Below are 25,876 nucleotides of genomic sequence, written 5' to 3'. Positions count from 1 at the left end.
CTGTTGCTTTCTCATGGGCATTCAAAAATGAAGCTTCTATGGAACAGATTTGCAAGGCTGCAACTTGGTCCTCTCTTCACTCTTTTTCAAAACTCTATAAATTTGACATTTTGGCCTCAGCTGAGGCCTCTTTTGGGAGAAAGGTTCTTCAAGCAGTGGTGCCTTCAGTTTAGGTTTCCTGTCTTGTCCCTCTCTTATCATCTGTGTACTCTAGCTTGGGTATTGATTTCCAACAGTAATTAATGATGATCCGTGGATCATTTAATTAGAAAGAAAACAAAATTTATGCTTACCTGATAAATTTATTTATTTCTTGACACGATGAGTCCACGGCCCGCCCTGTTTTTAAGACAGGTTGTTGATATGTTATAAACTTCAGACACCTCTGCACCTTGTTGCTTCCTTTCTCTCCTTTACTTCAGTCGAATGACTGGGGTGGGAGGGAAGGGAGGTGATATTTAACAGCTTTGCTGTGGTGCTCTTTGCCACCTCCTGCTGGGCAAGAGTGATATTCCCAACAGTAATTAATAATGATTCGTGGACTCATCGTGTCAAGATATAAATAAATTTATCAGTTAAGAGTAAATTTATTTTTTCACTCTCTGTTAATGGGTATTTTCTGCTTTTAACCCAAACACTTTTAATTGAGTACCTATATCGCATTTGTAGGACATACTGTACATTATTAAAGGATCCTTAAATACAGCAGAATCATATAAGCAACAAAATGCATACTAAAATTAACAAAATATCACTCTAATTTCAAATGAGAATTAGATTTATTCTTATGTCAAATTTCAAAAATGACTTCCATTTCCGTGTCATGTGACAACCATCAGCGAATCAAAGACTCTCTACACTGTCAACTCCTGTACATGCCTTAGAGCAGGGTTCTTCAAACTTTTTTCCCCAAGACCCAGTGCAATGATACCACATACGCTTGTGACCCTATTTTTATGCTTGGTCTGATAATTTCTGAAGTAACATACAACAAGATAGCTGCATTATTTGGCAAAGTGACTACAATGTGTGCAAACTGTATTCCTGATTATAGTCAAATTTGAACGTATTGTAGAAGTTAAAGGGACAGTCAACACCAAAATTGTTATTGCTTAAAAAGATAGATAAACCCTATCTTTATCTTTTGCATAAGCAACGCGATTATATTAATATACTTTTTACCTCTGTGATTACTGTGTATCTAAGCCTTTGCAGACTGCCCCCTTATTTTAGTTCTTATTTTAGTTCTTTTGACAGACATGCATTTTAGCCAATTAGTGCTGACTCATAACTCCATGTGCGTGAGCATAATGTTATCTATATAGCAAAGATGAACTAATGCCCTCTAGTTGTGTAAATTTGTCAAAATGCCCTGAGATAAGAGGCGGTCTTCAAGGGCTTAGAAATTAGCATATGAGCCTACATTAGTGGCTTATTTAGGTTTTGTGGCCATAATACGTCCCTGGCCTACCTAGTTTTGGCTTTCAACAAAGAATACCAAAAGAACAAAGAAAATTTGATGATACAAGTAAATTGGAAAGTTGTTTAAAATGGCATGCCTTATCTGAATCATGAAAGTTTAATTTTGACTAGACTGTCTGTTTAATAACACACACACACAGCACTCTCATACAACTCACACCACACACACACTCTCATACAACACACACCACACACACTCATACAGACCTTACTCACACGATCTTATACAACACACAATCACTGCACACACTCTCATACAACACACACCACACACACTCATACAACACACCCTACTCACACAATCTCATACAACACACACTCACCGCACACACTCTCATACAACACACACTACGCGCATACTATCTCATACAACACACACTCTCTATCATACAACACACACTATGCTCACACTCTTTCATAAAATACACACTCATGGTGCACACTCTCTCTTACAACACACACTCTCATAGAAGAAACACACACACAAACACTGATACAATACACACACACACCACACACAAACACTCTCTCTTACACTCTCACAAATTCTCATACAGACACATTCACACACAACATTCTCACTGTTTATCTCACACTATGCTTATAATTACACAAGATAATTATATATATATATATATATATATATATAATTACACAAGATAATTATATATATATATATATATATATATATATATATACATATACATACATATATATATATATATAAATATATATATATACATATATATATATATATACATACATATATATACTGTATATATATATATACACACATACACATATATATATATATATATACATACATAAATATATATATATATATATATATATATATACACACACACATATATATACATATATATATACACACACACACATATATATATGCAAAGCAACTTCCTTTCCTTTGGCAAAATGGGTCAAAAGAAGGACTTGACAGGCTCAGAAAAGTCAAAAATAGTGAGATATCTTGCAGAGGGATGCAGCACTCTTAAAATTGCAAAGCTTCTGAAGCGTGATCATCGAACAATCAAGCGTTTCATTCAAAATAGTCAACAGGGTCGCAAGAAGCGTGTGGAAAAACCAAGGCGCAAAATAACTGCCCATGAACTGAGAAAAGTCAAGCGTGCAGCTGCCAAGATGCCACTTGCCACCAGTTTGGCCATATTTCAGAGCTGCAACATCACTGGAGTGCCCAAAAGCACAAGGTGTGCAATACTCAGAGACATGGCCAAGGTAAGAAAGGCTGAAAGACGACCACCACTGAACAAGACACACAAGCTGAAACGTCAAGACTGGGCCAAGAAATATCTCAAGACTGATTTTTCTAAGGTTTTATGGACTGATGAAATGAGAGTGAGTCTTGATGGGCCAGTTGGATGGGCCCGTGGCTGGATTGGTAAAGGGCAGAGAGCTCCAGTCCGACTCAGACGCCAGCAAGGTGGAGGTGGAGTACTGGTTTGGGCTGGTATCATCAAAGATGAGCTTGTGTGGCCTTTTCGGGTTGAGGATGGAGTCAAGCTCAACTCCCAGTCCTACTGCCAGTTTCTGGAAGACACCTTCTTCAAGCAGTGGTACAGGAAGAAGTCTGCATCCTTCAAGAAAAACATGATTTTCATGCAGGACAATGCTCCATCACACGCGTCCAAGTACTCCACAGCGTGGCTGGCAAGAAAGGGTATAAAAGAAGAAAATCTAATGACATGGCCTCCTTGTTCACCTGATCTGAACCCCATTGAGAACCTGTGGTCCATCATCAAATGTGAGATTTACAAGGAGGGAAAACAGTACACCTCTCTGAACAGTGTCTGGGAGGCTGTGGTTGCTGCTGCACGCAATGTTGATGGTGAACAGATCAAAACACTGACAGAATCCATGGATGGCAGGCTTTTGAGTGTCCTTGCAAAGAAAGGTGGCTATATTGGTCACTGATTTGTTTTCGTTTTGTTTTTGAATGTCAGAAATGTATATTTGTGAATGTTGAGATGTTATATTGGTTTCACTGGTAAAAATAAATAATTGAAATGGGTATATATTTGTTTTTTGTTAAGTTGCCTAATAATTATGCACAGTAATAGTCACCTGCACACACAGATATCCCCCTAAAATAGCTATAACTAAAAACAAACTAAAAACTACTTCCAAAACTATTCAGCTTTGATATTAATTAGTTTTTTGGGTTCATTGAGAACATGGTTGTTGTTCAATAATAAAATTAATCCTCAAAAATACAACTTGCCTAATAATTCTGCACTCCCTGTATATATATATATACATACACATATATGCAACCTTAGCATATAGCAGTTGAACAAACAATGCACTCTGACAAAGCAGTCAATCCCGGTGTGTATGTGCAATCTAACTGCTAACACCCAAATCTGGCTCAGTTTTTGAAAGGGACCTTGACATGGTACCTGGGCTTGTCCCATTTGGCCAGATATGTTAACTAACTCTTTCATTTTTGCTTTTAATCTTAGCTGAGAGCTTGTAAGTGACTTTTCTGTGTGTTGTATTCATTTTTTTGTAATTTTCCCTATGGGCCTTGCACCAAGACCTGTCTGGGGTTAACTGCCAGTGACTGGGGACAGCACAGCTTCCTGTGAGTGCCATTGAGCACCCAGGGCTGAGCATGTTGCAGGGTCATGGGATGTGTACCCAGTCCAGTCTGAGAGTGCAGTCCCCTTCCGTGTTTTTTATATGTCTAGGGTGATTACATAATCCTGTGCAACCTTCACTAGTTCCCAATTTGTTTGATTGAGAGCTTGCATTGTTTGGCTGGTTTAGGGACTAAGGTTTTGGAAGGGACCTTGGCATGGTACCTGGGCTTGTCCCATTTGGCCAGATGCGGTAACTAACCCTTCCATTTTTGCTTTTTCTCTGTGTGTTGTATTAATTTGTTTTGTAATTCTTCCTATGGAACTTGCACCCAGACCTGTCTTTTTTTTCACTCAAATTGTGCAATGTTAGATGCCGACAGCGTGTGCTGTCGGCATTTAGCGATGTCAGGCGGACATGATCCGCTACAGTGGGGGTCGATTTTATGAAACAGCAGATGCTGCTTCCAACCCACTCGTAAGACCGCTGCTCCTTAACTCGTTTGCCACCTGTGAGGCGGCGGAAAGCAATCAGCCCGATCGGATGCGATCAGGTTGATTGACACCCCCTGCTAGCGGCCGATTGGCTGTGAATCTGCAGGGGGTGGCATTGTACAAGCATTTCACTAGAAATGCTTGTGCAATGTTAACTGCTGACAGCGTATACTGTCGGCATTAAATCGGTGTGCGGCTGGACATGATCCACTACAGTGGATCATGTCCGTCCGCACATTAATAAATTAGCCCCTTAGTCTGAACTTCAAATGAGTAGTAGATTTTTTTCTGACAAATTTCAAAGTTATGTCTATTACCACTCTCACTGCATCATGTGACAGACATCAGCCAATCACAAATGCACATACGTATATTCTGTGAACGCTTGCACATGCTCAATAGTAGCTAATTACTCAAAAAGTGTAAATATAAAAAGACTGTGCACATTTTGTTAATGGAAGTAAATTGGAAAGTTGTTTAAAATGTCATGCTCTATCTGATTCATGAAAGTTTAACTTTGACTTCAGTGCCCTTTAATAGCTACTATGAGAGAACATTCTGGTTCCAAATTATTAAGCTGCAGGCAGACCAGTTTCCCACCTAGGGAACCTTTCCTCCAAGGTTCTGGACCAATGCTTGTGCAGCTTGCACCCTGCTTCCCCACAGCCAATTGCACAACAGCAGGGCATGTCAGTCACCCCAGACAAACCTCTGTGGTTTCAGACAGGTTAGGAGCAGGGGTCTTATGACTGCTGCTTCTTGACCTGTGGTTTTTAGGCTCCTATGAGCGACAATAGGGCTCTCAAGCTCTATGTGATACTTTAATAAATGGAGCCCTCTAATGTAAATATTTTGTTTGTGAATTTGTATCATAATTTAAAATTGTGATGAATTTGCTATTTTAACTTTTTCATGAAAATAGGAATAATCACTTGAACCATTGTACATGAAATTCAGACTTATTGTCCTGTGTACAAGCATGTGTAAAGCCCTTCCAACATATTAGAATATACCCCATTGCACTACAAATTTTTAAAGTTTTTTTTTTTTAACTTTTCCTCACTCTAATATACTTACACGACAATGGAGCAGATTTATCAAGGGCCGAACGGCCCCTGATGCCCCTGTAGGCTTGCCCGAAAAAGCAGTTATAAAGCAGCAGTCTTAAGACCACTGCTCCTTAACTGGTCCTCTGCCTCTGAGGCTGCAGACATTTATCCGCCCGATCCTATACGATCGGGATGATTGATACCTCCTGCTAGCGGCCGATTGGCTGTGAATCTGCAGGGGGCGGCATTGCACAAGCAGTTCACTTGAACTGCTTGTGCAATGTTAAATGCCGACAGCGCATGCTGTCAGCATTCAGCGATGTCCGCCAGACAATGATAATTCGGCTCCTACATATACTTGTTTTCAGGGTTTTCCCTCATTTTTTTTTTCTTTTCTCTTCTCTCCCCGTATCTTCCTTCTCCTTAACAGCTTTTTGGATTATGTGATTGATTGTATACTGAATATATTCTTCATTGGTCTGTATTTTATATTTTTTATTATAAAAAATATATTAAAATATATACCCCTTTATATACCTATTTTTTTTTTATTTTTTTTTTTAGATTTGCATTTCCTGTCATGTTTTTCAAATAATTTGGTTTTAAAATATGTACGAATTTAGATACAGTAGAAAAGGACAAGAAAATGATTTTCCCAAACCTTTTTAACAAGCTAATATTTATGACTGCACATCTGTCTGAATAGGCTTGTTAAATAGGCCCTCTTGTTGTTATTACTTATAAGTATACTTTTTACATTTTCTCTTAAAAAACATATTTTCCTGGAGTGTATTTTGTTCAGTTTGCAAAGGCTGCAAACCTGATTAGTGCTCACATAGCATAAATAATGATTGTATGAGTAAAATGTTATTGACTTTAGATTTACCATCACATTAAGTAAATATTTAGTGTCCTTGCGTGTAATATGTTTAACTAAAACCACTATGATGAATCACTGGGCTTTCCAAAATGCAAAATGAGAAATCTTAAAAAGAATTAGTTCCAATTATAGAAAATAGAAATTCTAATGGAGCAATAATAATTCTTAAAATTAACGCAATGCTGGAGTAGAAATAAATTCTGATAATCTGCAATAATGCTGAATATGAAATTAAGATGTGTGGTAATGAAATATAAAATATGTTTCTATATTACTTGCTATCTAAAAGATGCACTTTATATATATTATATATAAATCATTTATGTAATGTTGGTTTTAACCAGGATTATTAGGGCACTGTGATTAATATGAATACATATAGAATAATATTAAAATGTACTTTGAAAAGGAAATCTAATGCTACAGTGCTAGCTTATCATTATTATAAAGGGTTTCATAAAATAACTACTTACCTGGATTAAAGTTTTAGGGCCTGACAATAAAAGAATTATCAGTAAAATGAGAAATTGCCTTTTTGGCTTTGCCAGATTTGCAATCTGTGGCTCTGGCAGTATTTTATAAATAAAAGTGGGCTGACCCTCTCCGGCGATTGGCATTGTGTGTTCCATGGGAAATAATATGGATTGCAGTTTCAGCAAAAGTCTGCCAACATCACCATTGATCTTGGAATCTTGAATCTTGGATCTCGGAGTGGGGCGGTCATTCGTTAAAACATAAATTGTAAGTTCACTAAAACAAAAAATGGTTTCTTTGTAGTAACAGTTCAAATAATACATATGTAAATTAAGTTTCACTGCACATTCAGAAAATTTCTTACAATTGAAAGTATTGCCCCTGAAAAGCTGGCAAGACTGACATGGCTAAAATGGTGCATCTAGTATAGAGGATAGTGTTTTTACAACTAGAATCTCATGGCGATGTTTCCTCATTAAAATATAGGTCACTCCCATCAAATGCCTATACGATCATTATATCTGTGATCTACCTTGTTAATAAGGCCAAAAAAAACCTACTATTAAATCTATAGTAGCTGTGGGGATGTGGGTATATTATACATATGTTACAATGTTTTATTTACAGATATACCTCACTTTACAGCACCTCACTTTACAGTGCTTCACTGATACAGCGCTAATATAGAGCTGAAGTTCAACCTCCAAGGAATTTTATACAGTACTGTACTCATCTTGAGATTGTGATAAAGGCACCATTTTGTTATGTGCCATTCGGTCTGGTTACAGCATTGCTGTGCACTCCATGGAACTATTTTGTTATGCTCTGTTAGGTCTGTTTACAGCATTGCAGTGCACTCCGTGTCTCAGTGTCATAGTCTGGCAAATTATACTACTATTTTACAGGTGATATTCAGTTTTTATTAAATACTAATTGAATACTGTTTGTACTGTGCTAGTGTTAAACTAAACTTAGCGTTATTGCACTCCTAATATATGTTAGTTCAAACATGTTTTAACATTTTTAAGCACACTAGCAAGTGGAAAGAAAGCTAAAAACTTTAAAGCAGGGCTCGGATCCCAAACCTGCTGTATGAGTGAGGTATATATGTTACTAGGTCATATTGGCAGCACTCCCAGATGTGGATTTAAACTTTTTGTAAGGTGTGCTAAAAAACAATTTTTTTTTTTGTATTTAACATAACCAGGGAGACTGACCATCTCCCATTGGTTTAAGCACCCCACCCAAGTTCAGGTGTGCTCATAACAGTGTAATAGAGTTGTGAATAAAAAGCCAGGGAGTCTCATTCTATTATTAAGAGTAAAATCAGGAATGATTCAGCCCTCTGTGGCAAAAGGACTGTAGTGTTAGGACCAGTCGAATTGGGGCACCTTGTAAGTGGTGACTGGCTAAGCAAAATATGGCCATATTGTGGGACTAAGTTCCCAATATTATTTAAAAAGAATAGTTGTCTCTTGATGTATTTGCAGGCAATTTTTTGCAGCAGTTCAAAAAATATGTTGTGCTTTTGAAAATGGATGTGCGCTGATACCTTTTTGTTTGTGTAATTTCGGGTCATATTGGCAGCACTCCCAGATGTGGATTTAAACTTTTTGTAAGGTGTGCTAAAAAAACAAATATTGTATTTATATATATATATATATATATATATAAACAACTCAGTTCCAGCGCGACCCTCCTACTGGCATCTGTCTGGGTGCAACGATATCCATAAATAGCAGCCAAAAAAGAAGCACTCACAGGTCTTTTGAAAACAAGTACAACGTACTTTAATATGAAATGTTTTCGGGGATCTAGTCCCCTTCGTGACGAAGGGGACTAGATCCCCGAAAACGTTTCATATTAAAGTACGTTGTACTTGTTTTCAAAAGACCTGTGAGTGCTTCTTTTTTGGCTGCTATATATATATATATATATATATATATATATATATATATATATATATATATATATATATAATGCTATAATATATATTTTTACTAGTCGTGATTTTAAGAAGAGTATAGAAAAGAACAAAGGGGCGCTTCATGTCTAGAACCACCATACATATGTGTGCATAAATATGAGCCAAAAGGATACACAAATATCACTGGAGCACCCTAATGTGCTAGTAGGTACAGGCTGTAGATTTAAGGGGTGTGACAGCTCACCCACTCCTGGGGATCCTTTTGTGCTGCAGAGAAGAAGCAAAGCAAGAGAGCACTACAGATCAACCAGAGTATATAAACATGTGAAGTAATGTCAACAGGGTACTCACATTCTAGGCAAGCACACCTATCTGCTGGTAGGCGCAGACTCATAGATTTCAGGTGGGTGCACCTTATTTATCTCCCGCCTGTAAATAGGCGAATTTGCCCATTTACGGTCATGTGATAAATTAGCGCTCCACTTGTAATCTGGCCCTTTCTACATATGTGCAATATATCCAGGATCCCTCAGCTCCTATAAGTGTATTATCCATATCCTTTTTTCACTATAGTATTGTAACAAAAGGGGTTGATTTTCTCTTGACATATGTAAATTTTATTTCCATAAAATACTGTGTAAAGGGATCATTTACATTACACCTTTAATGTGCTTGTCAATGTAGCTTTTATAATTCTGCCAGTATCAGAAAAGCATAGTCACCCACAGATGTACAGTGAAAACCGCTCTTGGTTAGACTGCCTTCAAACACTAATGCCAGCCCTTATTAACATTTCACAGGCAATCTCAATCGCACTTTGGATCCCTTTTTAAAATATCGCTATAGCCACAATGCTTTTTTAATTGGGCCCCTAAAGTCACTCAAAAAACTGTGAAATAAATTCCAGTGCTATCATGATCATATTTGCTGCAGGCAGGTTCTCAGATTCGGAAGCCACTGACAGTGCAGAGAGTTAAATGTGGCTTTGTTTATTTTTAAACTGAAACTTTTAAGCAGTTTGTTGTGCTACCCAAATGGTAGCTTATATAATGCTGTTTAGCGAATATAGGATTTTTATTACCGTTTACCCATCCTAACAAGCTGCCTCTTTTTAATTCCCACAATTCATTTTTCTTTTAGGTTTCTCTCTATTTATATATTTGAAAACAATCCTGATTGTATATTCTATTTAACCAATGAGTATTCTGAATAGACACAGTCACAATAATTACTTATATAATTAGTTAATGTCCTCAACATATAGAAAAAATATATCCAACAAGTAAATACAATATTGTGATTAATAGGCAATTACATATACATTGTATCATCTATATAATTTATGCAAAGTAAAATTATAATGATGTACAATATATTAAATGATGCACACAGAACTTGCTTTATAAATTCATTCATAAGGAATATAGGAGATTAATTAATTTTGTGAGATTATAGTAAAGAAGGGTGGGACTGGAGAATATATGAAAGCTGAATTTATTTGGTATTTAATGTAATTAAGTAATGTTGTTTCCTGCAGGGGAAGAACTGAAAATAAAACATGTATAATGGTGGTTTGTGATATAACACTAAAGATAGTATGCTAAGTAGTTTAGATGCCAAAGAAACCTCATTTTCATGTATTGTTCTATGTAGTCTAGAACATGTGCCACATTGAGACATTGGGGCCGATTTATCAAGCTCTGTATGGAGCCTGATGCCACTTGTTTTCAGCGAGCCTTCAGACTCGCCGGAAACAAAACTTATGAAGCAGCGGTCTAAAGACCGCTGCTCCATAATTTGTCCGCCTACTCTGAGGCAGAGGACAGAAATCAACCCGATCAAATACGATCGGGTTGATTGACACCCCCTGCAAGCGGCTGATTGGCGTATGCTGTCGGCATTTATCGATGTGCAGCGGACTGCGGACATGATATGCTACAATGTATCATGTCCACTCACACTATAATAAATATACCCCATTATGTAATCATGTAATCTGGTTCACAATATATTTGATTGCAAAAATATTTAAAATATTTAAGATATTATATGCCTATGTTTAAATATTTTTATTTTTGGTTTTAAACAATATCTTACCTATGTAACTATGGATTATTTATTATTTTAAGATCTAATATTTATGGGTTTAATATACTTTAAAACCATATGTCTCTTAAAAAATGCATTCTAATAAAAAAAACTTAAAGGGACACTCAATTCAAAATTAAACTTTTTATGTTTCAGATAGGGCATGCAGTTTTAAACAATTTACTTACATTAACAAAATGTGTGTTTTTATATTTACACTTGCAGTCACCAGCTCTTACTGAGCATGTGCAAGAAATCACAAAATATAAGTATATGCATTTGTGATTGGCTGATGGCTGTCACATGATACAGGGCAAGTGGAAATAGACATAACTTTGAAATTTGTCAGAAAAAAAATCTAACACTCATTTGAGATTTAGGGGTCAATTTATCAAGCTCTGTACAGAGCTTGATGCCCGTGTTTCCGGCGAGCCTTCATGCTCGCCGGAAACAGTAGTTATGAAGCAGCTCTGAGGCGGCGGACAGAAATCAAGCCGATCACACTCCCTGCTAGTGGCCGATTGGGTGTGAATCTGCAGGGGGCGGCATTGCACCAGCAGTTCACGAGAACTGCTGGTGCAATGATAAATGCAGACAGCGGACATGACACGCTACATTGTATCATGTCCGTCTGCACTTTAATAAATATACCCCTTAGACTAGTGCTATTGTATTGTCTTTTTATCATGCATTTGTGTATTATGCAAATCTATTGTATTTACTCATCATTTAACTGTTGAATATGTGTGAATTAAACTTGTCTTGATAAAAAAACATTATATTTGGTAATACTTGATGAAAAAAGGTATTTTTGCCCTTTATGTCCAGCATAAGAAGCTGAGAATTTGAGTACATTTAAAATAGTATGCAGCAAGCTAAAAGTCATTAATGGTCTTAAAGGGACACTAAATCCAAATTTTTTTCTATCATGATTCAGATAGAACATGACATTTTAAGCAACTTTCTAATTTACTCCTATAATTACATTTTCTTCATTCTCTTGGTATCTTTATTTGAAATGCAAGAATGTAAGTTTAGATGCCGGCCCATTTTTGGTGAACAACCTGAGTTGTTCTTGCTGATTGGTGGAAAAATTCATCCACCAATAAAAAAGTGCTGTCCAGAGTTCTAAATAAAAAAAGTCTAGATGCCTTCTTTTTCAAATAAAGATAGCAAGAGAACGAAGAAAATTTGATAATAGGAGTAAATTAGAAAGTTGCTTAAAATTGTATGCTCTATCTGAATCACGAAAGAAAAAAAAATTGGGTTCAGTGTCCCTTTAATGTAAACTACACCCAAATTATTGAGAAGAACATGCGGTTGCTGTTGCCTAGAGCAAAATGAAAATCTGATAGCTTTGTAAAATGCAGGATGGTGTTATGTTTTTTCAGTTAAAGAGACAGTAAAGTCAAAATTCAACTTTCATGATTCCGACAGAGCATGCAGTTTTAAACAACTTTCCAATTTACTTCTGTTATCAAATTAGCTTTGTTCTCTTGGTATCTTGTTCTGAAGAGTTAATCTAGGTAGGCTAATAAGAGCTCAGAAGTGTGCACGTGTCTTTAGTACTCTATGGTAGCAGTGTTTTGCAACATTGTATAACAAAGCTACAAATAATGTTGCATAACACTTGCCATAGAGTTAGGGTGACCATATTGACGCTTTAAAAAGGGACACATATGAAAAATACATATCTCAGGGTTCTTATGCAAAACATTTCTTTAAGCAGCCCTGAAAACAGCCCTGACATATGTATTTTTCATATGTGTCCCTTTTTAAAGTGGCAATATGTTCACCCTACATAGAGTACTAATGACACGTGCACACTTCTGAGCTCTTATGAGCCTACCTAGTTTAACTCTTCAGAACAAAATACCAAGAGAACAAAGCAAATTTGATAACAGAAGTAAAATGAAAAGTTGTTTAAAACTGCATGCTCTTCCTGAATTATAAGTTTAAAGGGACACTCAAGTCAAAATTAAACTTTGTTTAAAATTGCCTGCTTTATCTGAATATTGAAAGTTTAATTTGGACTTGAGTGTCCCTTTAAACTTTCATAATTCAGATAGAGCATGCAGTTTTAAACAACTTTCCAATATACTTCCATTAACAAAATGTGCACAGTCTTTTATATTTAAACTTTTTGAGCCAGCAGCTCCTATTGAGCATGTGCAAGAATTCACAGAATAAATGTGTATGCATTTGTGATTGGCTGATGGCTGTCACATGGTATGTGTATGCATTTGTGATTGGCTGATGGCTGTCACATGGTACAGGGGGAGTGGAAATAGACAAAACTTAAAATTGTCAGAAAAAAATCTTACTACTCATTTGAAGTTCAGACTAAGCGCTATTGCATTGTCTTGTTATCTTGCATTTGTTGATTATGCAAATCTACTGTGTTGACTGGTCCTTTAATTTCAACTTTACTGTCCCTTTAAGCTTCCTTCAGCAGCTCTTGGTCAGTCACATTTCATAGTTTAACTGCTTAGCGACACACGTCGTACAGGGTACGTCATGCACAAACTGGTCATTAAAGACTAACCACATACCCTGTACATCGTTAGGGGTTTAAAGTGGCTGGGAGTGATACTGATTGCTTCCAGCCGCTTTCAAGGTATTGCTGTGATGCCTAGATATTGAAGCATCACTGCAATGCCTTTTTTGAAACACTGATGCAGAGAGAGACACTCTGTGGCCCTCTCTGCATCGGCCAGCATAGTTGCCGATCGCTGGTGGGTGGGAGCAGCTGCAGGAAGGCTGTGGGTGGCCCATCACTGGATCACTTCATGATCCAGTGCCCCCAAGTAGTTGGGAGCACGCGGGGAGGCTGAGCGTGGGCGCGTGGGGGTGTGTGTGCGCGTGCTAGTACTTCAATAATGCCGGCACTGGGATGGAGGGAGAGGGAAAGGAGGGGTCATTTCAAATAAAGAAAGGGACAGCTGCCAGTACCCAAGATGGCCACAAATAGGAAGAGGTTGGAGGTTAAGTGGCTGTTTGGAGGGCTCAGGGAGGTTGGGTGGTAAGGGGGGATCCCACACTGCAGAAAATATATAAAAAAAAATTAAAAATTAAAAAACAAACAAGCTTTTTTTTTTTATACTGGCAGACTTTCTGCCAGTACTTAAGATGGCGGGGACATTTGTGGGGTGGGGGAAGGAAGAGAGCTATTTGGGAGGGATCAGGGGGTGGGATGTGTCAGGTGGGAGGCTGATCTCTACACTAAAGCTAGAATTAACCCTTCAAACTCCCTGCAAGCTACCTAATTAACCCCGTCACTGCTGGGCATAATACAAGTGTGGTGCGCAGCGCAATGTTTTTTTAAAAATTATTTTAGTGAGAAACCTAAAGTTAGTGATAAAGTTAACGATTTTTTTTATTTGATCGCATTTGGTGGTGAAATGGTGGCATGAAATATACCAAAATGGGCCTAGATCAAAACTTTGGTTTGTCTACTACACTACACTAAAGCTAAAATTAACCCTACATGCTCCCTACAAGCTACCTAATTAACCCCTTTAGCGGCCTTCTAATTACCAAAAAGTAATGCCAAAGCCATAAAAGTCTGCTATTTCTGAACAAAGGGGATCACAGAGAAGCATTTACAACCATTTGGGCCATAATTGCACAAGCTGTTTGTAAATAATTTCAGTGAGAAACCTAAAGTTTGTGAAAAAGTTAGTAAAAAAGTGAACGATTTTTTTTTATTTAATCGCTTTTGGCGATGAAATGGTGGTATGAAATATACCAAAATGGGCCTAGATCAATACTTTGGGGTGTCTACTAAAAAACATATATGCATATGAAGGGTTATTCAGGGATTCCTGACAGATATCAGTGTTAAAATGTAACATGCAAATTTTGGAAAAAAAATGGTTTGGAAATAGCAAAGTGCTACTTGTACTTATTGCCCTATAACTTGCAAAAAAAACAAAGAACATGTAAACATTGGGTATTTCTAAACTCAGGACAAAATTTAGAAACTATTTAGCATGGGTGTTTTTTGGTGGTTGTAGATGTGTAACAGATTTTGGGGACAAAGTTAAAAAAGTGTGCTTTTTTCCATTTTTTCATCATATTTTATAATTTCTTTTAAAGTAAATTATAAGATATGATGAAAATAATGTATCTTTAGAAAGTTCATTTAATGGCGAAAAAACGGTATATAATATGTGTGGGTACAGTAAATGAGTAAGAGGAAAATTACAGCTAAAGACAAACATCAAAGAAATGTAAAAATAGCCCTGGCCCTTAAGGCTAAGAAATTGAAAAAGGGCCTTGTCCTTAAGGGGTTAAAGGTGTCATCTGAACTTTATTTTTAACATTATATTAAACAGATACTTTTTTTGCTTTTTAATAAACTAGATGTACAAAAAAAGGATCTGGTATATTAGCATATGGATTGGGCACTTGCAAAAACTTAAATACTGACAAAAAGATGTTCACACAGCTATAACCTATTACAAACCCAAGGTGCATACATAAAAAAGCCAGTAATCTTAAAATGCTGTAAATGTGTTTCCTGGTTGATTGGAATGCCCCAATGCAAAATATTCATGGACTTTTGATGCCATGATTATATTCGAAAAGTATTATAAAAAATGGTTACAATGGGATTTAAAAATGTTTTCAAAAATATTTGAAGTTAAAACCCTACAAAAATGCTGTGCACTTTGTAAGGGAAATAATATTAATAGAAATAGAGCTCGATGTGTGTAAACACAAGATAGATGTTGTTAATTGTTTCATCTTGGGTTAAGAAAATTCATACACAAATTCTCCTCTCTGAAATTGTTGCTTCATTTACAAAGTGCCTGATGCACAATTTGTAATAACTTTTTTAATAAAAAATAAATATGTTCTTTAGTTATAATTACACTTAATTAACTATTTAATGTATTTATGAACAAATGCAGATCATAAAATTAAAAATCAATATCTTGTCTAACAATGTGTTGATATTTGTAGACATGTTTTTAATGTGACTGGTAGGGACCTTGAAGACTAATCTTAATTGAGAAAACCTGGTTGTATTATATTTATAAAACTGAAATATATATTTTAACTAATTTGTATTTATATATTTTATTGCAGCTTCAGAGTAGCCTCACTGAACCGATGACATTATCCAAGTCAGTATCCCTTCCTCGGAGTGCTTACTGGCATCATATAACGAGACAAAATAGTGTTGGCGAGATCTACAGTTTACAAGGCAAGTGGGTTTAAATAAAGCATCATCCTGGTTATCTTCTTTTATGCTGAGCAGAATTCATTCAAATTACCTTTTCTATTGAATAACTTGTTTTCATTTCAATTTATCAGCTGTCATCAGCCTCAGCAGGAAACCTGATTTTTACAATAGCACTTTTTGCAATCATTTTCAAGACTTTGTATTCTATGTGGCTTAAAAACATTTTTTTTTACTTCAGAAAAGTATAGCTGATGTTTATTTAATCTAATAAGTTTTATAAGACTGTATTCTCTTGACACATCATATTCACTAATGGGATAATGCACACAAGTAATTTGATAGTAGTTAGCTTGAGCCATAATCGCTGAACTCGAACTAAATATATATATATATATATATATATATATATATATATGCATATAATACCAGACACAAGTAAAATGTTTTATGTGTGCTACAAAAATACTGGTCTCTTGCCAGAGGCAATTATGACAATAAAACATGTAAGGAAAATAAATAGGTAACTTGTATATTGGATTTATATGCCTTGCTGCTAGGGCATAAATACTATGTGCAAATAGCTTTTTAATGTTTTTTTTGTGCAGAATTATTATAAGTTAGGTATTCAGACTAGCGTTATGTACAATTCCATATTTTGTGTAGATATTTTTGAAGCACAAATTTTATGGGACACATTCACTACTTATTCAATATATTCTTATTAAATAATAATTCTAATATTGCCTTTAGGTACTGTATAATATTACAGAATGAAGATGTTTTGCTAGCTCTAAATGTTACCCTACATTATACGTGTTTTGTGTGCACAACATAAATAATAAATGTAGTGTAGATTAGGTATCATGAACTATTTTTCCTATTTGGCATATTATTATTATTATTTTTTTTTTAAAGAATAAAATAAATAAAAGAACCAACTTTAAAGTTGCTTTCAATTTAAAGTGTATATTGACATTTTTAAAGCAAATTAACATTTTGTTTGCTGCAATGTTTTTGAATAGCTACTAACCACATGACTTATTTGGAGGAGCTAATTTGTGATTAAAGGGACACTAAACCCACATTTTTTTCTTTCATGATTCAGATAGAGCATGAAATTTTAATCAACTTTCTAATTTACTTCTATTATCAATTTTTCTTTGTTCTCTTGCTATCTTTATTATTATTATTTATTGTATTGAATTAATATAAAGAAGTGGGAGTTTAGTACAAGCAATTGTAGGAGGTAATTGACATTTATGAGTACTTATAGTCATGTAAGCAACTGTTTATATGGTGTTTTGAAAAGTAATTATTTTAAAATAATCACACCCTCACTGTCCTTAAACGTATATGAAAATAGGGTGGTTTTAGCACCATATTTGAGTGAGCCTGCAGACGAGATTGTCAGACCTCTGCTTCTTAACCCAGTTCGTTAACTAAATAGTGGCGAAACTCAATCTCCCTGGACTGAGAAGCGTTGCACATTTCGCCCTGTGTGCAATGGTAAATGCGGGCAAACTATTGCTGCCCGCTTTCTGCGATGCAAGGCGGACAGGGGCGGAGATGTCCACCCCTGTCTGTCCAGCCATTGTCTGGCCTATATATATATATATATATATATAATTCTAAGTAATAGATCCGCACTCGCTGGACTTTCAAAAAACAATAGTTTATTGTGTACAGTGACGTTTTAGGGAGTCAACTGTCCCATTCATCAGACCAAAAAGGGGACAGTTGGCTCCCTGAAACGTCACTGTACACAATAAACTATTGTTTGTTTTTTTTAAAGTCCAGCGAGTGCGGATCTATTTCTTGGAATTGGATATTGCTGTTCCAGACACCCTGGCTCGTATCTTAAAGGGACACTGAACCCACATTTTTTTCTTTTGTGATTCAGATAGAGCATGCAATTTTAAGTAACTTTCTAATTTACTCCTATTAGCAAATGTTCTTCATTCTCTTGGTATCTTTATTTGAAAAGCAAGAATGTAAGTTTAGATGCCAGCCCATTTTTGGTAAACAACCTGGGTTGTTCTTGATGATTGGGGGATAAATTCATCCACCAATAAACAAGTGCTGTCTAGGGTTTTGGACTTTCTTTTTCAAATAAAGATAGCAAGAGAATGAATAAATTGATAATAGGAGTAAATTAGAAAGTTGTTTAAAATTGCATGCTCTATCTGAATCACAAAAGAAAAAAAATTGGATTCAGTATCCCTTTAAGAGGTGAGAGTGCAAATCTCTATAATCTTTTGTATATATATATATATATATATATATATATATATATATATATATATATATATATATATATAGAGAGAGAGAGAGAGAGAGAGAGAGAGAGAGAGAGAGAGAGAGAGAGAGAGAGAGAGAGAGAGAGAGAGACAGTCTCCTTATGTACTAATCATGAGCTCGAACGAGACTTGGGGGATATATGAACAAAACCAACAGTGGGAGTAAAGTAGAAGCAGTCTATGCTCAGCGGCATATAGCCGTGTAAACTCACCGCACCAGGGTGTATCCAAGATCCAAGCCTAAAAAGTCAACGTTCCATCGCTCAGGAGCCGCCTGCATTCACAGCATTCGTGGCGGTGTTGTGTACAACTAAGGGAGGTGTGTCCGGTCACGTTATGTCATCGACCAATGAGGAAAGTGGATTCAGGGAGCTGAACTTGCTCTAGAACTGGGGCGATCTGGGAGCTCCCTTAGCCTGCAGTTTCCTGGTCCATGTATAATCAGCAGAAAGGAATGGTTTACCGTAGGCAAGAGTGAAGTAAAAAGTTCCTTTATTGAAAATTCCAAATAGGATAAAACAAAACCAGGAGGTCCATAATAAAACATGCACACTTACAAGGAGTACAACTTGTACAGATTGCCTCAACAACAGGGTTACTCAATGCAGAAAAAAGGATATTCCACTACATATAAAAAATAGAAAAACAATATACAATGTGGTCCTAGCTTGGTTCAAACTTAAGAAGGCATTAGGCATTAATAAGTTACTATGACGGTATCTCCCTATTTGGGGCAATACGAACTTTGCCCCGAGTTTAGTGACAAACATTTTTAAGAGATGGAAACAAGAAGGATTGGTATATGCATCAATTGGTGGACCAATCTCTGGGCTCTATGAAGTCATTTGACCTCTTAAGGCAGGAGTATGGGCTACTAAATAAAGAATTTTATGCATATCTCCAGTTTAGACAGTATTATATTTCTTTAATGGGAGGACAGGAAAGAGACTGGTCTCTGGGGGAGATAGATCAAGGGATCAAGTTAAACGGAGCCGGGTTCACTACAATCTCAGTTTGGTATAATCTATTATTGCGAAATACAGGACAGGAGAATTTAGAAAATATACAAGGCAAATGGCAGAGGGAGCTATTAATATTTCAGTGGAGGATATTAAACAGAGTATAAAGGTGGTTTATAATTGAACATTCTCGCAGGCATGGAGAGAGTCACATATAAAAGTCCTAAACAAAGCATTACGTATTGCTCCAGATGCTCTTTTCCAAATGCTAATTTAATTAATTGTTTTTGGCAATGTCCAAAAGATAATAAGTTCTGTAAAAAAGTGAATACCTGGCTAAATAGTTTTTTAGATAGGAAGATTACTCTCAACCCTACAGATATCATATTTTTATACAAGTGTTGTATTGAAAATACGAACAATGATCTGATAAATACAACAATTCTAGTCGGTATGAATATTATTCAACGCTACTGGAAAGCAAAATCAGCTCCAAGCTTGAACGAATTTACAAGGAAAATGTTTTACCAGCATGACCTGAATACAGTTGGGGAGAGAAGAGTTAAGAGGTTTTTTTCTAAGTGGAGAAGGGTAATACTGTTATATCCATAAGGAAGAAAAGTGAAGAAATGCTCAGCACTTGCTGCAATCAGGTGCACGCTCCAGGGGTCCTGCACATACCCCAATAAATGATAGTAAAGATGCAAAGAGGAAGCAGCACCCCTTGAAGAAATATTCAATGCTTATTTATTGGGACATCACACAAAGCACAACGTTTCGGTCTATCTGATGCAACATGATTAAGGTCAGATAGACCGAAACATCATGCTTTGTGCTTTTTGTAATGTCCCAATAAATAAGCATTAAATATTTCTTCAAGTGGTGCTGCTTCCTCTTTATATCCATAAATAACCCAAAGACAAATAGTCATATCATTCCAAAAATTGGATTACTTTTGCATGTCAGTTTTACGTGGCCACTTCCCGCAACATTTATCAAGAGGCCCATTTATCAAGCTACGAATGGAGCTTGAGGGCCCGTGTTTCTGCAATAAAAAAGAAAAAAGAACTCTGGAGATGGGCTTGTAACCTGTGGCACACAGAGACACACAATAGAAAGGTTGAGTCAATTTTTCACCATTTTACTGGTTTTACTGGTGTGATCTCTATATTGTCAGCACCTGTAAATCGATACAGGTGAGTTTAATTACAAATTACAGGAGCATCACAATTTTGGAATGCAATTATTTCTTACAATTTTGAGAAGGTGCCAATAATTTTGCCCAGTCTATTTTTGGAGTAGAATGTGTCAGATTTGCCTTTTTTTTCTCCACTTTTTTGTGTCATACCAATACAAACATAAGAAATACACGTCAGAATGCCTAAACATTTGTAATTGCAACAGTTTTCTGGGCAATTACAGTCACAATATACCCCTTATCGCTCACACACAATAGTTAGCATGGCACTCGTAATCTAGCTGTCAATATATATATATTATTTGCACATTAACAATTAGATTACGAGTGCCACTCTAACTGTTGTGTGTGAGCGATAAGGGGTATATTGGGACTCTTTGCACGTGTCAGAAGTACCGTGTGTATTACAAATTGAAAGTAAACTGTTTCACTTGAGTGCAAATGAATTTAATGCGCCTTGGGTTTCTGCAAATTCAGAGCTCTGGTTAACTGTTATGTGAGATCAAAAAGTTGCTTAAAACACATAAAAAATAAATTGTACAGTACACTTATAATAATACTATTTCACAATAATTCACACCTTAACAGAGAGTGCTCACATAAATAATAAAATGTTACAAAAGTAAAATGATACACTAGCACTGTGTAACTATGTGTGTTGTATAATTTAAATGATATATTCTAATCTTTCAATCTAGGTAAAGATCCAAGTGACCTCAAAAGGAAAGGGAGAAAAATTGCAATAGTGAAGTTCCGTTTAGTATATATAACAGGTGCAGCATCAAAACCTTAAGTTCCGTTTAGTATATATAACAGGTGCAGCATCAAAACCTTAGGTTCCGTTTAGTATATATAACAGGTGCAGCATCAAAACCTTAAGTTCCGTTTAGTATATATAACAGGTGCAGCATCAAAACCTTAAGTTCCGTTTAGTATATATAACAGGTGCAGCATCAAAACCTTAAGTTCCGTTTAGTATATATAACAGGTGCAGCATCAAAACCTTAAGTTCCGTTTAGTATATATAACAGGTGCAGCATCAAAACCTTAAGTTCCGTTTAGTATATATAACAGGTGCAGCATCAAAACCTTAAGTTCCGTTTAGTATATATAACAGGTGCAGCATCAAAACCTTAAGTTCCGTTTAGTATATATAACAGGTGCAGCATCAAAACCTTAAGTTTGTGAGATCTAATCACTGAGCTCTCAGGTGTTAGCGCATTTTATCAAATCCCATCAAAAATAAATGACGGCCAAGACTTGCAAGTTGAAGATTTTACTAAAAACATTAAAATTTAACCAACTTGGCACAGAGGAAATACAGGACAAGAATACACTGTCTGCAGTTAGTAAAAACGCAGACACGACTCAGTGTTAGTTCATGTGTGCCATATAGATAACATTGTGCTAACACCTGTGGAGTTTCTTATGAGAGGGCACTGATTGGCTAAAATGTCTGTCAAAACACTGAAATAAGGGGGCAGTCTGCAGAGGCTTAGATACAAGATAATCCCTTTATTACCCATTACCTAGTTTTGCATAACCAACACAGTTAAATTCATATACTTTTTACCTTTGTGACTACCTTGTATCTAAACCTCTGCAATTTAAAAAATACAAATAGAGAGAGGGGCGCTAAATAGCTTGAGGTAACCAACACATTTATTCCATAGACATCTAGTCAAATATCGAAAATATTAAAAATTGAAAAGGTAGGAAAATATTAATAAGCTGTAAATATTCAAAATAGGTAAATATTATAAGCAAGGGACGTCTCCCTGGTAATATAGTATAAAGATATATGTCAATATAGTTAAAAAGCATGCACAAGACAGAAACAAAAAATAAAATACAATAAAGATTACAAAAATGGCCAAAATACCACCTTAATAAATGAAGACCACTTGATGTGGGCAACGTTAATATATATAATATAATGATCAAATGTACTTCTCCAACTAGAGATAAGGATGAGACAACAAGTCTGTGTAGACAAATAAAAGCAACCACTCCGAAAGTTAATGTGGCCACATGTAACAGAGTAACGGCTGAAGACAGAGAGAAACAAATTGTAGCAAGTGTCAAATCTTCTTAAACTTTGTTGCTTTAAATGAGCAAAACAGTCTTGGTACAGAATATTAAGCAGCCCGCCGGACCCCTATAATGACAGGTCGGCAACTTTGTACACCACTGCTCACCTTCAGGGGAAGTCAGAATGACGGCACTCACCCCACTGATCAAACAAAGCAGCCTGCTTGCGTGTATTTAGACTTTCAATCTTACCGGATCACAGATCTGTCAAGTTGGCGTCTCACTGTGATGATTACCACTACTCGCGGCTCTTTGCGTAAGATGTGCAGACAAGATCCCGGCAGTTGAAGAGTTCATGTTCCAAAAATAAAGAGACCTGCACTTAGTGTGTATCATGCGCAGGTTGGACTAGGTACCTAGTTAGATGATTAGTTCTTGACATTACAAAACAGCTTTACTTCCTTCAACGCGTTTCACCCGTTATGTTGGGATTTTTCAAGATAGCAGCTGCTCCTGGAACCATGTTTAAAAACCTACTGCTTCGATTCCATTGGTTAAGTGCCAGCTTAATTGTTTCTTAAGGTGGAATTTTCTTTAAAGTGGTATTCTGGACCAAAAATGCTGTATGTGCTTAGCCTGCACAGATGTTATCTGATTTTTCTTTGAACAATTTTAAGATATAATATATAAAATATGAATATGAAAAATAATAAAAAATAATAAATAATAAAAATAATAATAAAAAAGGTGGTATATGGCAAAATGGTGGTATATGGCAAAAAAGAATAAAAAAAAATAAATAAAAAAAAATAATTAAAACAGGTTATCATAGCAGATATGCGACTTTCTAAACAAAATGTATTGAAGAGTCAACTCTTCTTAAAGTTGACTCATAAGAACAACATTGCTACTGAAAGTAGCAATGAGTTCAATATGGCCTTTATAACAGACTATATTGGAAATCATATGGCCATTAGGAAAATAATTAATAGACATTGACATATTATAAAAAAGATCCTCTGATAGGAGATTCTCTAACATATAAACCCAAAATTATATTTAGAAAGGCAAAAAATTTGAAACAATTTTGGAACTTAAGAAAGAGGGTAATATTATGATTGATAAAGAACTAAAGAGGTACAATTTGAAGGATTTTTTTTCCTGTGCCACACATGCAGAGCCTTTAGATATAGCACAAAAACCAATTTGATACAACTACTATGAACTGGGGAAAGTTTCGATATTAAAGACACCATTAGATGTTCACAAAAAAAAGTTGTATATTTAATAAAATGCTCATGTGATTTATTCTACATTGGTGAAACTACCAGGATGTTGAGATAGGATCAGAGAACACCTCTGTAATATAGAAAAAGGAAATCTCGATACCCATTTATATAAACATTTTAGATAAATCCATAACAACTTACAGCATTTCAAATTTTGGGGTTTATGTATAGTTAGGGGAGACTGGAGAGGGGGCAATTTTGAGAAAAAACTCTTAAGGAAAGAATCAGAGATAATATACAAACTAGACACCCTTTTCCCTAAAGGGTTAAACTCAGAAATGGATCTGTCCCCCTTTTTGGGAAAATAAGATCTCCCGTTTGTTATAAAATAATCCTATCTTTTTCTCCTCTCTGTATCATTAAAACGATGTATTAAGTAAATATAGAATTGTCATTAAATTAGAAAAAAATCATAATACAATCTCCTTATAGGTTGGTTAAAAGACATTTGCCCATTTGTCCCATTGGTCATATTCACATATTTGGATGATAATATATGTATCTTTAATATTCTCAAAAGTATGGTATAATATTTAATCTTTTTCTAATAATATTGATGTTCATAATGAGTTAGGTCAAACGAGGACCGAACTTTTATTATATTTTGTCTTTTAAGCTAAGAAATGCATAGATCTGTTATGATGAGACCATATTCATTCAATTTTATCTTTTAGAATATTATCTCATTACAGGTTGGTTAAAAGACATCTGCTTATTTATTAGATTGGCCATATCTGCCTATCTGTATGCAAATATATTCATCATACTTACATTAATAATTTATCAAATATTCTTAGTAGGATGGTATATTAATTATCTGTACACATTTAAGAAGAGTTGATTCTTCAATACATTTTGTTTTCTAAGTTTAGAAAGTCGCATATCTGCTATGATAACCTGTTTTAATTATGTATTTATTTTTTATTTTAATTTAAATTCTTTTTTTGCCATATACCACCATTATGCCATATACTACCTTTTTATTATTTATTATTTTTTTTTATTTTATTTTTTTTCATATTCATATTTTATATATCTTAAAATTGTTCAAAGAAAAATCAGATAACATCTGTGCAGGCTAAGCACATCCATCATTTTTGGTCCAGAATACCACCTTAAAGAAAATTCCACCTTAAGAAACAATTGAGCTGGGACTTAACCAATGGAATTGAAGCAGCAGGTTTTTAAACATGGTTCCAGGAGCAGCTGCTATCTTGAAAAAGCCCAACATAACGGGTGAAACACATTGAAGGAAGTAAAGCTGTTTTGTCAAGAACTTATCATCTAACTAGGTGAGAGAAAAAAAGGTTTAGGAGTATAAGGCGCAAATAAATGCTGAAACCTATTGCGCCTTATACTCCTAAACCTTTTTTTCTCTCGCACAGCCAAACAAGATATTTTTTGGGGAAAATATCCCAGGAGCTAAGGCATACCTTAACAAGGCAGCACAGAAAAGTTTTAAATCTCCCTCTCCTGCACTCATCTAACTAGGTACCTAGTCCAACCCGCGAGTGATACACGCTAAGTGCCGTTCTCTTTATTTTTGGAACACAAACTCTTCAACTGCCGGGATCTTGTCGGCACATCTTATGCAAAGAGCCGCGAGTTTGTCCTGCCTAGACTTGCATTTTAGTCAATCAGTGCTGACTCCTAGGTAACTCCACGGCGTGAGCACACTGTTATCTAAATGGCACACATGCACTAACTAAAATGCATTCAGATAAGAGGCGGCCTTAAAGGGCTAAAAAATTTGCCTATGAGCCTCCTAGGTTGAGCTTTAAACTAAGAATACCAAGAGAACAAAGCAAATTTCATATATATATATATATATATATATATATATATATATATATATATATATGGTACTGGACCAGGGCTGTGTGTGTGTGAGGCAGAGG

The 25,876-nt window shown here is 35.7% G+C and overlaps 1 protein-coding gene across 1 annotated transcript in view; it reads left to right on the top strand.

Annotated features, from left to right (window-relative positions):
- Positions 1–16,239, top strand: part of DOK6 (docking protein 6) — a 465,273-nt gene extending 449,034 nt beyond the window's left edge. Inside the window, exon 7 of the mRNA XM_053715854.1 lies at positions 16,108–16,239. Coding sequence (XP_053571829.1) covers positions 16,108–16,239 — 132 coding nt within the window. The remainder of the gene's footprint in view (positions 1–16,107) is intronic.
- Positions 16,240–25,876: the final 9,637 nt, after the last annotated feature.

This window comes from Bombina bombina, chromosome 5, assembly GCF_027579735.1.
Source record: "Bombina bombina isolate aBomBom1 chromosome 5, aBomBom1.pri, whole genome shotgun sequence".
NCBI classification, from domain to species: domain Eukaryota; kingdom Metazoa; phylum Chordata; class Amphibia; order Anura; family Bombinatoridae; genus Bombina; species Bombina bombina.
The sequence above is the reverse complement of the archived record's forward strand: the minus strand, read 5'-3'. Positions and strand labels throughout refer to the sequence as shown.